The sequence below is a fragment of the Aricia agestis genome, chromosome 6 (assembly GCF_905147365.1).
Source record: "Aricia agestis chromosome 6, ilAriAges1.1, whole genome shotgun sequence".
NCBI lineage: Eukaryota > Metazoa > Arthropoda > Insecta > Lepidoptera > Lycaenidae > Aricia > Aricia agestis.
This window is the reverse complement of record NC_056411.1, coordinates 2,141,278-2,158,431: the sequence shown is the minus strand read 5'-3', so window position 1 is coordinate 2,158,431 and position 17,154 is coordinate 2,141,278. Positions and strand designations below refer to the sequence as shown.

The window sequence follows — 17,154 nt, the reverse complement described above, 5'->3', positions numbered from 1 at the left end:
CAAATGAAAGTAATAATCAGGTAAGTGATTTTTAACATGCTCATAAAATAGTAAATGCCACTTAATTTGGGAGTTTAACAAATTTCGTGTGCAAGTACAAGTGCTCTTCAGCAGTATCTTACATTTCTTTGTCTCAGAATAAATGTTGCCACTATAGAAATATTTTTTCTTTCAGGCTTATGGACAAGTGAAATTTTATTACACATACAAATCAAAAGAAGAAAAATAATGTGTACTTAACTCGGAAAATAGTACCTTAATAACCTCGTCGTCTCGAAGTTGGTTAAAATATAAGGTACAATTTTGTAGAATATTTGAAGCATACTTGTTAGATAAAATAAAACCAAAATATTGCTTTTGTACATGTTAAATTATTTATTAATTTTAATTCTTAATAAACTACAGATTAATGCTATATTCTTCTCTTTTGAGTGCTAATGTACAAAACATTGTTACCTCTGATAAAAGCATCACCATATTTATTCTTTAGTTGACCATTCACATACTCTTCTGTTTGCTCCAGAGCAATGTTCATATAACCATCCAAGCAGGCTAGGACACCTAAAACAATGCCGTATTGATTGTTATAGACAATACAAACTTTAGCACACATCCTTTCTAATACTATAAATGTGAAGGTGTGTCTATCTTGTTACCTCTTTACTCTTAAACATCTGACCCGATTTAGATGGAATTTGGTTTAGACTTTAGAGGTACTTCGAAGGACAGGAAAGAATGTAAAATAGTTTTCGTGGCCTAAATATATATGGTTCTTGAGCCATAAACAAATTTCGACGCAAAGTAGTTGACATCATGTAGTTTATTTTCTTTTTATTTTATTAATTTTTGGAAAACTTAACTAACATAGATCTAAAATATAAAATACAAGAAGGTCAATTAAAAGTTTTCACAGATAGAAAATTGCTAATAAAAACAAGGTATGGTAAATATTCCGTATCGCGCCGCCAGCGATTTTGAGGCCGTTTTTTTTTTCAGTCGTGTTATAATCTGTAAACATCAGAACTAGTATTGTTATGATGGCGCATGACTATTTCTGGCAAAAGAAGTTCGACTGAGCCCCGCTACCCGGGGCTCCTATTTCTGGGTGTTGTGGTCTACGTTCCAACCTAACCTAACCTACTTTTAGACTTTCTGGATTGTGTATGTTTTTGTTTTAGCCCCCCAAGCCCCCTTTATGGGGGCCTGCGCCCCCCCGTCCCACCGCTTCGGTATCCGTGACTGAATAAAAAGGGGTGGTCAAAGGGGGTATTTGGGACGGGGGGGGGCAGCCCCCCAAAGCTCGCCAAAACAAAAACTAACACAATCTAGAAAGTCCAAAAGTAGGAAGTAGGTTAGGTTACGTTGGAACGTAGACCACAACACCCAGAAATAGGAGCCCCGCGTAGCGGGGCTCCGTCGACATACTTTGAAAATTGAATTTTTTTTTAGCCAGAAATAGTCATGCGCCATCATAACAATACTAGTTCTGATGTTTACAGATTATAACGTGACTGTAAAACAAAACGGCCTCAAAATCGCTGGTGGCGCGATACGGAATATTTACCCAAGGTAGCAATAGTCACAATTTAGAATTTTGGAAATAATTTAGAAAAACAGAACAAGAATTATTGATACCTAATTAAGTAAGTAATACAATTGCGCCAGTTACAATAATTATTAAAATTTCGGTTCGGTTCGAAAAAGTTTTTAGAAAATTTAAAACAGATAGGTATGCTCACCTTTTAACTGATTTTTAGGTACCATACACTACGGTAATTTTATTAAACTTCATAGATTATTCTTTTTAGTAAGTGTCTCAAAAACTTCCTGATGATAATGAATTGCATGACATAATGCTTTGTAATGCAGTTTAATAAATAAAGGACTTCAGCCTTGGTTTCAAGTGTAGCGCTTAGCTTTGTATGCTCACGAATTTGAATAACAAACATAACCTTAAAACTGTACGTAAATATTAGGCACCGTTTGGCTATGGAATATTTAGCTGGACATGTCATATAGGTTGGTAATTAAATATCAATAATATGTATGTAGCTTTGTATAATTATTATTGAGTAAAATATATTATAGAAAATTACCTCGATAATCGACGCCGCTGTTCAACTTGACAACAACAGGCCGACCATGGATTTGCTGAATGAACGATGAAAGGGCTTCTTTGCGACTCATATTTACTTTCTTTAACTATTAACAGCAATTGAAATTAAGTAATTGTTAAATAATTGCAAATATGCAGGGCAACAAAAATAAAAATTGTTTGTTTAAAATTTTGACAGTTATTTGACATAATATTTTCTTAAGGAATTGACATTTCATTTCTTAATTTAGTCTAATGCCCGAAGACAATAAATAGCGAGCCAAATGGTAAGGTACCTCTACCAACAAAGGTAGAAACTTTGAAGACCTCTTATGATTAGGTTATATTTTATAGTTTAAGTAATTTGTACATGATGTTACGTTTTGCAGGCAGAATTAATTTTGCAGAGGTAGGTACTAATATTTAAGTGCATGATATAAAAATTATAAGACTATACCTACTCAAAACAATAATATAATAATACAGACAGAAAACAATCTGGCATAAAAGGTACATATTTATTAAAAATAAAAAAGTTATATTAAACGTAACTATGTTCTATCCTTAGGCTCCAATGTCGTCCATATAAATCCACTGTAGTTATTGAGCTCACTTTCGGTCAATGGATAGGGACTGTTACTAGCCTTGTAATAATCTGAGGGAGCATGCAAAACAAACTCCATGTATTCCAATTTTCTAGGTAACTCTTCTTCTGGGCCTAAAACAAAGTTATAAGTATGAAACAGGTATGACCGTTTGTTGTTTTTCAAAAAAGCTTGACGAAAAATAATAAATCATTCATATTTTATAAGACTGACAAATGTACAATTAATATTTAAGGGACAAAACTTCTATGTATCTACATCATATAGAAATACATTATTAATTCATCAAGCCCCACATGCTCACCGGTGAACGAGACACAATAGAATATCTATTGTCTTGTTTTCCCACGATCTATGGGTATGTTACAGTACGACGGACGGGATGGGACCATAAGGTTAATATACCTAGCGGAATAGAGAAACAAAGGCCTGAGCAAGAGAGATGTCACTATCAGTAACACTGCGTGGTAAAAAGAGACGTGTGATACAGCAGCACTCTTTTTTTGATGTCCGGTCGGCACCGCACGTTGACAATTTAATCTCATAGAATTCATGTTCAATCATGCTTGTGTAAGTGTATACATATTACATACACATATTTTTCACACAGATGAAAACCAATTTCGGTTTCGTTTGACAGCTCAAGATTGTTGCTCTATTCCGCTATGTATATTAACATTATGGATGGGACGGTAGTTATTACCAATTATGTATGTGGCAGGATCAAATCCTTTTTCTGGAGGTGGGCTGGCTTTAGTGGGTAATAGCCATGTCACTACTGCACTCTTCTCACAATACTGATCTGTCAGGAAACCTCTAATTTGAGCGTAATATATGCCACCGTCAATGTCCATCATGGACACTATATCACCTTTCTGCATGTACATGCCCTGTGAAAATAAATTGTTGGTTTTAGCCATACAATGTAGTTAAGACTATTTACTAAAAGCTATAAAAAGCTTAACACGATAACTGCTGAAATCGCGCCTATTGGGACGAGAGTGCCGCAACGGCTGTGCTAACGATAGCGCCAGGTAGGAACGCAAATTTCATTCCCTACTTGTGCTACGGTCCTACGTGGCGGGTCGGCGGCAGCTAGTACGCGAGTGCGTGCCGACCTGCCAGGTAGGGTATGATAAAATAAAATAAAATGTTCACTTAAAGTCACAAATAAAATTATTTCATTTAAGTTATTGTGTTTTGGTTCTTTTGTCACACAATAGAAAGTGGGTACTTGTAACTTGTATCATAATATATTATGTCCATTACAATTTTTTAAACATGTTAATTGTAATGCATGTAGAGTAGATAATAAGATTAATAAGGCAATAGACTTTCTATTGCCTTGTAAAAAATTGAATGCAATGTCCGATGCAGACTACGCATCGAACATCACATCCGTCGTCTCGACAGTAGTGCGATCCCGTACCGACTGTAAATAATCAATTAATAAATACTATTTACAGTTAATTGTACAGTTCATTATACAGATTTCAAATAAACGTACAAAATATATACTTTCATCGTCGAAATACCACTAGTTTGTTTCTAGCGCGGTACAGCGACATCTATAAGAAAAATATTCAACTACGTAATGAGGGATTTTCATTTATATTTTTTAATTTTAATTTTAACAATCTTAACTAGATGGCGTAAGTATATATGAAATTACTAGCTGTTGCCCGCGACTTCGTCCGCGTGGACTTCAGTTTATAGCGCGCGGTGTTAATAAAATTGGTGTCAAAAGCTTTTTAAAACCCTGGTACCCCTTAAAATACCCAAAACAGCCGTGTAGTGTGCACATAATATGATTTTTTTTAAATTAAACTTTTTTATACCTTTTAAAGCTTATTTAGCGTTACACAACTTAGCTGCATAATGCATTACACAACTTTAGCTTTGCCCAATAGCCAATAACCATAGGCCATAAACTATTTAGTATTTATTATTGGTAGACTGTTAGTGGCGTGGCGCGATCTAGGCGAGATCGCGCTATCGCTTGCTCATATGTATTTCTATAAGAGGTGGTACCATGTTGAGATAATATTTCGATTCTTTCGATTGTTATACATGTTATTAAATAACTCACGTACCAACATAGAGACCAGAAACAACACTATTAGCGCCATCGGTTCCAGTTTTTGGAACTAACTTAATTTGAACAAATTTACGCATAAACACCCCCTTACAACCCCTTTTTCCAGTAAGAAGTAGCCTATGTCCTTTCTCAGGCTTTCAACTATCTGTGTACAAAATTTCATTACAATCGGTTCAGTAGTTTTGGCGCTGTTGTTTTTGAATTTGATATCTAATCTAAGTTGGTAGGTGAGTTCTTAATTAATAACGTGTATAACAATCGAAAGAATCGAAAAGCTTGGCTCAAAATGGTACCACCTCTTATAAAAATACGCATGAGCAAGCAATAGCGCGATCTAGGGGGACTCTTGGCGCCATCTATTTTGAGTTTTTGGAACTAACTTAATTTGACCAAATTTACGCATTTTCACCCCCTTACAACCCCCCTTTTCCAGTTAAAAAGTAGCCTATGTCCTTTCTCAGGCTTTAGACTATCTGTGTACAAAATTTCATTACAATCGGTTCAGTAGTATTGGCGTGAAAGCGAGACAGACAGACAGACAGAGATACTTTCGCATTTATAATATTAGTATAGATAATATTCTAACGTATTAAAAACTATAAACAAAAACATACTAACTAATAAGTATGATTAGTTTTATGTTACAATAAAGTAAAAAATAAAACGCCATCTGTTGAATCGTATTAGAACTAAAATGTTCATTCCATCGATATATTTCTGGATTTTTTATAATATTATTATACATAAAATATGTTTAAGATTTTTGAAATTTTATTTTAATACACATCCAAGACCCAGGAACATTGAAAACTTTTTGTTCCGCCTGCGGGACTCGAACCCAGGACCCCCGGGATGAGCGCTGGCCACGCGCAATGCGAATTCATTTTCATCGAGATTTTCATGGAAATAAGATATTTTCCCACATCAAAATGTAGCCTATGTCCTTTCTCAGACTCTAGAATAACTGTATACAAAATTTCATTGCAATCGGTTCAGTAGTTTTGGCGTGAAAGCAAGACAGACAGACAGAGATACTTTCGCATTTATAATATTAGTATGGATTTCATTTAAGTTATTGTGTTTTGGTTCTTTTGTCACACAATAGAAAGTGTGTACTTGTAACTTGTATCATAATATATTATGTCCATTACAATTTTTTAAACATGTTAATTGTAATGCATGTAGAGTAGATAATAAGATTAATAAGGCAATAGAGATTCTATTGCCTTGTAAAAAATTGAATGCAATGTCCGATGCAGACTACGCATCGAACATCACATCCGTCGTCAGTAGAAGATCCGGTACTGTAAATAAATAAATAATAAATAATCAATTAAAATATTTACAAGTACTTCATTATACAGATTTGAAATAAACGTACAAAATATATACTTTCATCGTCGAAATACCACTAGTTTGTTTCTAGCGCGGTACAGCGACATCTATAAGAAAAATATTCAACTACGTAATGAGGGATTTTCATTTATATTTTTTAATTTTAACAATCTTAACTAGATGGCGTAAGGAAAGACACTTCTAGATTTTCTATTGGTTCCTCACCGATCTGAAATTATCTGCAGGTTGGCATCACTGACTACATATGGGTTGTGTTTCCAAAAAATATCAGTGTGCTGTCAAGTGTGACATAAATCAAAATATCTTAAACCTAAGCGATCATTGGCCTAAGCGATTAAGCCAGTACACTGGTAATAATTCCTGTGACATTTGATGTGAATATCATGTTGTGTTAAAGGCCTGATACACGGTTGACAACGGCGGATTTCAACTTAAGTTTTCAACCGTGTAGATCGATGTTTGATACCATTTACATTTTTTATTTTAAGTTCAATCCCAATAATATTAAATGTATTTATGTTAGTCTACTAGTAATAAAATAACAATAAAATAAAATTCGACTCGTACAAAGACTCTATTTCCGCTACGCGATTTGACGTACTTTGGTATTACGATTATTAATAATAATTAGTGTTTAACATTCTTGGATAGAAAAAATATGTGTAGTATGTACCTATTGTATGTATGTATGATAAGCATAATAAAAACAAATTTTAGTCATAATAAAAATTTAACATAATTATATTATAATTAGGTATAGGGCGCCATGAGGTTGTGTGTGAGTTGCAAGCATAGACACGTCCTATTCACGCAAAATCTATTCGACACTGTGGTTTACAACACTTTGACAACAGTGTGGCTGGCAACGCGCAAACCCGTTCTTGCTGTTAACAACCGCCGTTGTCAACCGTGTATCAGGTACTTTAGTTTGTATGGAAGGTCGCAAAAATACATTTTTTTATATTATAAAATGCGGTCATTAAATTGTGGTCGCCATAATATACTATAACTTACTTAACGAAATAAAGGTAAGGGAGCTTCTAAAAAATTAATATCACCTAAAACATTGTCTTGTCCAATATGACCGTTTATTTTTTACCGGACAGGCCTCGAAAATACCGGACTGTACGCTTAAATACCGGACATCTGGCAACCCTAGTCATAACAAAGGAGTCGGTCTGCATATTATTTCATGTGATAAAAGTGTTAATAAAAGTGTATAGGTAGTCAACGTTTTATGCAAGATCTTACTAAGAACGGCCAAAGAATGCCTCAAACCGTGGATTTAACATTAAATACGTAAGTTTTTAACAAGGTTTTTGTGTTTTGTGTGTCATGTTGGCATTCCTTTCTGTCAATAACGTAAACCCGTTTGACACTGTCAAATTGACAGTGACATTTTGATTTCCCGAGCAGCGAGCATGCCTGGATCTGGAAATTGCTTTCAAAATCTGGTGGTGGTGGCACGCGCAGGCGTCAGGGCAGCCACGGAGGATCTGCGTTGCCGCCTGCGCCGATTTCTGCGCAGCCGCCGAAGACGCAACGCAAGGTAAATGGGCGTCGTTAAACGACCTAATAATAAGTTAACAATATATGCCAGGTCATATTGTTTCTCTCCTTGTTACACTTCAGAGTGTGTTTATTCAAACTATACCCTTAACTTTATCTTTAACCATAACAAAAAGTCAAATGAACTGTCAAATCCCTAGTAAAAGTCCATTATGGACGCCATATTTGACGAAAACCTTAGCTAACAATACGATTATTCTTTATTTTCTTTTCAGCTGCATCGAAACGAGGAGGCGGTCGAGGGTGCAAGCTCGCCAGTTTCTGGCGAGCCTGCATTTCCTTTATCCGCCGACGCAAGAGATAATTGCAGTGCGTCCACAGCCATCAAACCCAATAATGATAGCTAAGAGGCGGGACCGTGGCTGGTAAAAAACCATTGTCACGGTCCCGCCAAATAAATAATAATGAACTTGTAAAGAGTGTTTTTGTTTTCGCCAGGCCTCACATGCGTCTATCGTCACGAAGCTTTGTGCTGCTTGCAGCTATGCGTAAATGTTGCTTATAACAAAATAGTGTCGCGTCGTTAGTGTTGAGTTTGCCCCCCAAACCCCTCTCCTATAGGTTGCTAAAGAAATGAAAGATTGTATGTAATAATACTTCTTAACGCGAAGCTGCGGGCAAAAACTAGTCTAAAATAGTCGACACTATCGATTTTTATTCGGTACTATCTATTTTAATCGATTCAATAGATACAATCTAATATATCGATACCAATATCAGGAACAATTTGATAGATTAATCGATTATAATCATATAATTTGTTTGTAATTTAGAAACTATTGATCAGATATCAGTGCGTGTGTGTGTGTATGTGTGTGTCTGTGTGGTCTGTGTGTATAAGTATGCTTAGATCTACGGAGTTTGATGCAAATATGTATATATTATATTCCAAATATGTATATATATTATATAACCTCCTCCATCATTCCTCATCATATATATATATATATGTCGCAGGGAAAAGAAGATATCAGGGATATCCCGAAATCCCTAGGGATATCACGAAATCGCGGTAGATACCGAATATTCTTGTTTCTTACATCATCTTACTAAACAAATCTAGTGATATGTCATTTCACTAAACTAAATCTAGTGAAATGTCAGAAAAGCGGATACCGCCGAATAAAAATCGAGCTACGCATTTCTCTCGCTCGCTCTAATACCCACACGGGCACTAGTGGGAGTGAAACAAATGCGTCGCTCGAGCTGGCGCGGCTCGTGTGATTTTAGTCGTTAAATTATTACGTGTACGTTAAGTTTGAATGCGATTTTCTAAATAAGTATCACCTTTTACGACTCTCGAGTTTCAACATTTTTTAATATTTTCCAGACTTACGCGCATGTTACTTGCATGGTTCGATAGCCTGTTAAATGTATATTATGGGGATATTAATAACTCAATACCGATAATAAGATCCCTTCACGCTGATAATGCCCCATTCGCGTTAAGAGGGCGACTAACGCAAAAAATCGTCCTCTCTTCACACTCACGCCCGTCTTTCATATGCCAGGTGAAAAAGGACGACGCGGATTCATTTAAATAAAATGAAAATTATTTTTTTCCTAATAACTCGATAAATATGTAACATTTAAAAAATCCGCTAGGTCAGTTCCTCAATGATAGAATTTTATACAATGTGTTAAAATATTAACTTATTTTAATGCAAGGTTATGGCAATATATGAAAAATTCGTGAAAATTAGATGCATCTTTGTGATCGAGAAAATTTTAAGATATCGTGTTTTTGCTAGGTCTGATTTTCGGAAATATAATGTAGTATCTATGTCTACAAAATGAAACAATTCGGGGCTTATTTTCAAGTATAAAAATGAATTATAAAATCGTCAATTTAGGGTTAGTCGCCCCCATAAGATAGTGATAGGGTATTAGAGCGAGCAAGAGAAATGCGTAGCTCGATTTTTATTCGGCGGTATCCGCTTTTCTGACATTTCACTAGATGTAGTTTAGTGAAATGACATATCACTAGATTTGTTTAGTAAGAAGACGAAAGAAACAAGAATATTCGGTATCTACCGCGATGTCGTGATATCCCTAGGGATTTCGGGATATCCCTGATATCTTCTTTTCCCTGCGACATATATATATATATATATATATATATATATATATATATAAATTATGCTAACATTTTTCAGTCAAATAAAACGTTTTTTTAATTTTAAATCTTTAATAATCAACGAAATCTCAATTTATTTTATGTTTCATCTCTCTTGCTCAGGCCTTTGTTTCTCTATTCCGCTAGGTATAATAAAATTATAATAATTAACAATAATAAAATTATAATACCTATATAACAAATTGAAAAAGCCAGTGTACCTATATTTATGATTCCAATTTTCCCTTCGTACTTTATACGGGCTTAGGACCGTCGTAATAAAACTAAAAACAATAATATATTAGACTGTACGCGTAACTGTAATAATAAAGCACTGAAATTTACTATTACGGCGTACTTAAAAAATTGGAATCAACATATTTACAAATGATTGGCTAACATGTAAACCGTTGATGTCAATACTTCAGTCGGAATTTCCAGGAATTGCTATTGTATTCTATTGTTGTCGCGATCACCGGTGCTCGCGCGGGGCCTGAAGGTAATTAACAATAATAAAATTATAATACCTATATAACAAATGGCTAACATGTGAACCGTTGATGTCTTAATACCTTAATAATTAACAATAATAAAATTTAAATCATGCAAAATCAACTAGGAACATTGTAAATTACAGTATAATATATTTCCAGAAGGCTCGATGGCTACACTTACCTATCTCTAAAATCTACATAGTCAAATTTTTGCTTAAAAACATCAAGGTAAATATATACTTAGCTCAATTGCCTTGTGTTAAATAAAATATTCAAAAAACCTTAAATACTTAAACTAACTAACTACCACAAAAATCATTATTATAAAATATAATGATATTAATAATTATGAAATTCGGCAAAACAATCGATACAAAGACCTGGTTTATTTGGACAAAGTGGACAAAAGTAACATGTATTTCTACGAATATTTGCTTTGTCAATGCAATTTTTACAACGTCGTCTCATAGTCTTATTTGAGCTATTTTTGGGCAAAGGCGCAATGACATGTATGCGACCACCATCTCGCAACCTAATGGGTCCGCCTCCTGGTGATGGTCGTGGTGACGGAGCAACATTTAAAATTTTACTTATTACTGACAACCTAAAGTCATATAGGGATGTAATTCTACTATCCCTTACGCCAGCTTGCATCTCAGAAGCTTGATATAGTCTAAATGAATTTAACATCATGACTTGCATGACGTGGATCAAAATTTTTTTGTACCACCGCATTGATTTATTATAACAGCTATAATAAGATAACATTTGGTCTTTGTTATCAACGCCTTTCATGTTTTTGTTGTAGGCAACAATAACGTTGGGTTTTCTGGAAGTTATATTCCGTCTATTGGTCGTATTAATCATATCTGCAGTATGTTCCGTAGATATCAATAACACAGGCCTCCTATCTACATATTTCGTCACACATACTCCGGTAGAATTAAATTTTGACACGCAAGACCCTCTCGCCAGAGGCTCATTAACATGCGGAGGATTGCCAGATCGTCTAGCTCGAAGAGTACCCGTCATATAGGTATTCTTATCTAAAAGATTTTGTGCAAGAGCAACGCTTGTGTAATAATTGTCGACGTATAAAGAATAGCCCAAATGGTAATAGTCTGTAAGCATCATATGAACTACTTTATCAACGTGACCTCTTCCACTAAGAAGAGGATCATTAGAACCACAGTACATATGCATTTTCAGACACATACCAGTGGACTCAGTCAAAACATACATTTTAACACCATATTTATGACGTTTCCCTTGAATATACTGGCGGTGTCGAAGACGACCCCGCCATAAAACAACGCTCTCGTCAATAGTCAAATTCCTAGATGGAACAACAATATCATGCATTGTGTTATTAAAATAATCAATGATCGGTTTGGTATAATGATTCGGGTTGGTAATTGGGAGTGGATTATGGTCGGCAATTGGATGATGATTTTGAAATGAAAGGCAACGCAAAATCAGCAAAAATCTGTCTCGGCTCATATAGTTTTTAAAACACAATGAAAAAAGTGGATGAGTGCTCCAGTAATCATTAATTCTGTTTAACTTTATCGTACCCATATGGAATAATAAAGCCAAAAAAATTGCCATTTCCTCAACGTTTGTATTCTTCCATCTATTAATCCTACTACTGTTGTGCGTTGCCTCCAGTAAAACCCTCAAAGCAAGGGTATTTACACTATTGACTAAAATCGTAATAAAACTGGTGTTAAATAATAAATTAAAAAAATCTATCGGGGACTCAGCTGGTCCGGCATTGATAACCGGTCTGCTGGTAAAAGGGATGTCGCGGAACGTGTTCTGGTCGCTCCATTCCTCTGCGTCCTCAGGCCCGGAGTCCTCCGAAGTGTCCTCACTTTCCGCTGAAGAACTGCCGTCTTCGTCATGATGTTCTATTGGAGCAGAGCCCAATAGGTCACTTAAACAAAAATTCAAATTAGGTATTTGTAATCCTGGAGAAAATGTGAGATAGATATATTTGTTCAACTGTAGTTGATCACAAAGAGTTCATAATATGAATCATTATAATTATTATAATGGTAATGTACGATCAGTGGGTCATAATTGTACACTAATATAATATTGACCTAACCACTAATATTGATATTATTATTGATTATATTATACAGTGTGTTGTGTAAACACCGTTTTCCGTGAAACCATCAAATGAGCCCGCCAAAATGAACAACTTTTACTATGAGAACAATGCTGGGAACTCAAAAAAATCCGTCTTCATACCCATACAAATTGCCTATCGGGCATCATGGGTATGAAGATGGCATTTTTTTGAGGGTTCATTTGATGGCTTCAAGGATAACAGTGTTTACACTAACATCTTGTAGTACCTATACACAGTAGTGGAGTCGCCAGAGGTTTTAACCTCTAAAAATTGTAATAGTGGATGGATTGTTGTGTTAGAGGTCTCATTTTCTTTTTTACACTATAACTTGCAAAGTTTAGCAAAAAAATTTTTGTGCTTTTTATTTTTTAGTTATTTAATTAAAAATTAATATTTCACCATATATAAAACCAGTAAAGAAAATTTTTTTTCTTGTTTCTGTTATTTAATGACTCTTATCCGATTTTTTACATTGAAAATTAACCAAAAACAGAATTTTTAAAAAAGATAATTTGCTGTGCTTAGCTAAATACAACTATAACATTTTTGAAAAGTTTTTAGAAATTAACGCTCGTCGTAACCAAGATAAAAGGGTTTGGAAGGATTTAAGGGTTGTAACAAAAAGTGTGTAACACGTACTTATTTTGCGTATTAAATTTTTAAAGAAATGATAAGTTTTAGGTACTTTAAAACGTTTTAATATCCCCAAAAATTTGTAAAATAGACTTATTTTTTTTTCTACATTTGCTGAGAATTTATTTAAGTAAGAGCTAAAATGTTAAATGCATCGACAAATTAAAGGTTTTTTCTAGCCTTTGAAATATATTTAAACTTCCTAATTGCAGCCAGAAAAAAGGTTGGGTGCTACAAATCTCACGTACATACTAAAGACGCATGCTGCGAGCTATGTTTTGAAAATGCTTACCTGAATACAAAAAATATCAGTTCTTTACCTAATTTGTATTTTTTTCCTCTAAGTATGTTTTAGCGAATATAGTTAATGAAAAAAATAAATTTAAAATCAATTTTAGTCTGTTAAAACTTAACCAAAAGAAATATAACACCCCGCTTTTTTGTCGGGGGTTAAAAATACAGTTTTTTCTTCGAAATATACGTGAAAAAGTAAGAGCTAAAAAGTTATATACATTAACAAATAAAAGGCTTTGTTGAGCCTAAGAAATAATTTAAAACTTCCTATTTAAAACCAAAAAAAATAAAATAGGAACGCCATTTAACTGCCGAAGCACACAACAAGCTCATTTGGAGGTATGCTCATTTAGATACAAAAATATTAATTTTAAATCTAAATTATATATTTTTTCAACTTATTTTTTTTTTGTTTGGAATATAAGTAACGATACAAATCAAAAAAATAATAATATATTTTATTATTTTGCTACATTAAAAGAAAAAAATATGCAGATTTTTTCAAAATTTTACAGTTTATGAGTTTACTTGAAGTGGAAGAGAATAATTTTAAAATTTAAAAGCACAACTTTTCAATGGTTTCAACCTTTTATCTGTAGTGGGAACTGCTAAAAATCTGTATTAAAGTCAATTTATATTATGTTATAAGATCTGGAATCCATTCGTAGGTAATTACTTAAGTCTGCTGGTTCCAAGTAGTTCAGAAAGTTCATAATTCATAATTTTACGTGGAGCAAAAAATTTTTCAACCATCTTTTTCGCCTTTTATTTATTTTTATTATCATTGAGCCAACAGCTAAGCCTATGAGAAGACCAATTTTTTGTTGCTTTGATAGAACTGGAGCCATTAAGAAGACGTCTGACAAAAATGACAACTGATTTAGTCACTAAATTAGGACAAGTGGAATAAGCGCTTAACTCTCGGGGCGTTGAGTCCGACGTATTATTATATCACTACACGTAAAAAAGCCAACGTAACGTATAAAATTTAAAATAAAATTCAATATACTTACTGAATCTCCTCGATATCTACACCAAATACATCAGCCAGCTGTTGCTGATCGATGGTTGGGCGATCCCAAGTAGACATGGTAGAAGCACTAAACACTAATAATAAAAGCTATCGTGACACGTTTTGCCACGATCGACGAACGTCCGTCTTGTCGTGATTCGGATAGCCGACTGATAAACAAGCATTCCATCCCCATCGAACCCAAGCGGCAACCGGGGGCCGGGTGACGCATAAAGCTGCGTCCTCATTTGTAGCATCTTCATGTATCAGGAGCCATGTTAGCCGTATCGTTAATCGTATCGCCTACTTATATTATGTAACATTAAAGTATTTTTTTTTTATTATTTCATGTCGTATTTTTAGGGCGTGTCTTGTAAAAAACGCGTGCATACTTATCTATCAATTACTGTATTATGTCGGTGTATCGACTTTGACTTTGTGCGGCCGGGCTTACCATGGACGTATAGATAGACATACACACCACAATGGGCAATGGCAGGTGAAATACTCGAAATAATCGCGTATCAAATGCGTTCACGTCTAAAGTTGTTCTATACGACGCGTATCGACCCTTTTGATGATCGTGAAGAAACCGACACAGGATGGGTCGCAACTCGCAGTGTATCACGTTTATATCGCGAGACAGTATCTTGATGCAGTATCAAATGTGGACCCAGCTTTACAATTGAAAATCTATCGTGTAGAGCAAAAAAAATATTTTTTGCGCGCGCTTGGGTGTCATAAATTAAGCACTCGCAAAAATATATTGAACTAGCCAAATAGCAAAACATTTCGGCATCTTTGAAAAGTAATTTCCAGTTGTAAACAATGGCTTGTATTCGGTGTTATTTTGTGGTTTTCGGCAACAGAAAGAAGTGTCGGCATGAGCAAAGCGATTGTTTGTATAAAACAATACCGTGTTTTGGTCAAGTTGTGGTTAAATTAACTAACACGTGTTCAGTTTGATTTCTTTGAGTGTATTAAAAATTATCAACCTCATATTATATTTTGTGAGTGTGACTTTTATAAACAAATTGTAACACCTCAGACCAAATAAAAAGTTTTTATTTGGTCTGAGCAAGACACGTAGAATTTCCGTGCGTAGAATATACATATAAGTACGCAATGATTTACTTGATACCTCACACGCATGGGTTAGATGAAAAAAAAATATGGTTTCAGTTGTACCTATGGGGACCCCTAATATTTTTAATATTTTTTCCATTTTTGTATTAAAATCTTAATGCGGTTTACAGACTACATCGAATGACAAAGTTTCAATAGAATAGCTCTTATAGCTTCGGAAAAAACTGGCTGTGATGACATGGAGACATGACGAATCTATAAGGGTTCCGTGCAGCAGAAGCACTTGAAATACTCAAAATATTCTTAATTATATTTGGACTTTGATAATTATTAATAATAAAATAAATATACTAGGGGCTCCCGTACAAAAAACACAATTTTTGGCCTATTTTTTCTCTATAACGGTACGGAACCCTTCGTGCGCGAGTCAGACTCGCACTTGGCCGATTTTTGCCATTTGGCTACGGAACTCTAAAAAGGTTAAATGGATCAATTTACTTCGATACATTTCTTGATAGTTTTATTTTTTTATTGGTCTAACAGCGCCAAATAAGAAAAAAATCGATTAGTCGTAGGAGATACAACTCGTTTATTATTCAAACATTTAAATTGTTCTAAAATGCAACTCTTTTTATTGTTTTATTGGATTTAATTTAAAAATTAATGTGTCCCTACCGGGCGGTACTCGCGCACGGCTGTGTTGCGTAGCGCCGATCGCGCCAAGCGTGTCCAGGCGCACACGCCTAGCGCTATCGGATCCGAGATAGACGCCAGTGCGCAGAAGCCGCCAGGTGGGTCAAATTTAGCACAGCGGGCTTTGTTTGAAAATAGGTTAGCAGCGAAAGTGTTAAAGGAGATGGTTTTTAATGGCTTTATGGATTGTTAAACTGTTTCACATTAGCCAATCGAACATGCAGGTGTATAGACAAACTCTTGTCAAGAGACCTCAGATAATGAGTATTAAATATTCAAATGATTAACAATTTTAAATGAACTTACTTTGTAAAATATAGAGTCACTTGTGACCACTGTAGCTGTTGCAGTTGGCGCTTTTAGGGGCTGTCTCTTAAATATGCTTCTTCTGCCTCTGCCGCGAGGCCCCGAAGTCTTATTAGGCGTCGGTGCGGGAGTTTTAGCTTTGTATCTGGTAGCACGCGTACTTTTCCGTACCCCTCTACCCGTCGCTTTGGCTGGCGTTGTTTCGCCTTCTGGTTTGTCTTTCTTGGCTTCAGTATCTTCTTTCTCCTCTTTCTTTTCCTCATTCTCGTTCTTTACAGTAACTTCGACTTTTAGCTCCTTTTTCGCTGTGTTTGCGATGTGACACTCGTTACATATTTGACCACTTCCCGAACTTCGCCACAAAAGTGAATCATTCGAGCTACACTGCACACAAACCGGCTTAGGCATGTCTGGATTATGTACTACGGCTATTGTACTAAATAATAAAGCAGCATTTATTTAATTTATTTTATATTTTCGTTCAAAACAAACATCAATCCAAAAACCAGATAAGCTGTCATTTGTCAAAATATGTCACACAGATGTCAAAAGTCAAAATTGGCGTGTATGACTTCTTCTTCGTCATGTAAAATGTAATGGCAATTTAACAAATAATAATATCTTTCTGAAAAGGTATCTATGTCCAATAACCAAGGTGGA

The 17,154-nt window shown here is 34.9% G+C and overlaps 2 protein-coding genes across 4 annotated transcripts; both read right to left on the bottom strand.

Annotated features, from left to right (window-relative positions):
• Positions 1-351: 351 nt before the first annotated feature.
• On the bottom strand, positions 352-9,040 carry LOC121727910 (U6 snRNA-associated Sm-like protein LSm6). Of its 3 annotated transcripts, none has more exons than XM_042115962.1 (3): positions 9,035-9,040; positions 2,097-2,196; positions 352-561 (listed from the first exon to the last, which is right to left on the bottom strand). In XM_042115962.1, the coding sequence occupies exons 2-3, from the start codon at positions 2,185-2,187 to the stop codon at positions 413-415; spliced, it is 240 nt and encodes a 79-aa protein (XP_041971896.1). In that variant the 5' UTR covers positions 2,188-2,196; positions 9,035-9,040; the 3' UTR covers positions 352-412. The 3 variants fall into 3 exon arrangements, with proteins under 3 accessions (XP_041971896.1, XP_041971897.1, XP_041971895.1); XM_042115963.1 differs by lacking the exon at positions 9,035-9,040 and adding an exon at positions 6,628-6,635; XM_042115961.1 differs by lacking the exon at positions 9,035-9,040 and having other exon boundaries at positions 2,097-2,284.
• LOC121727909 (GATA zinc finger domain-containing protein 1) lies at positions 2,600-16,999 on the bottom strand. The gene is made up of 3 exons (XM_042115960.1): positions 16,495-16,999; positions 3,404-3,590; positions 2,600-2,813 (listed from the first exon to the last, which is right to left on the bottom strand). The coding sequence occupies exons 1-3, from the start codon at positions 16,900-16,902 to the stop codon at positions 2,647-2,649; spliced, it is 762 nt and encodes a 253-aa protein (XP_041971894.1). The 5' UTR covers positions 16,903-16,999; the 3' UTR covers positions 2,600-2,646.
• Between the last annotated feature and the right edge of the window lie 155 nt (positions 17,000-17,154).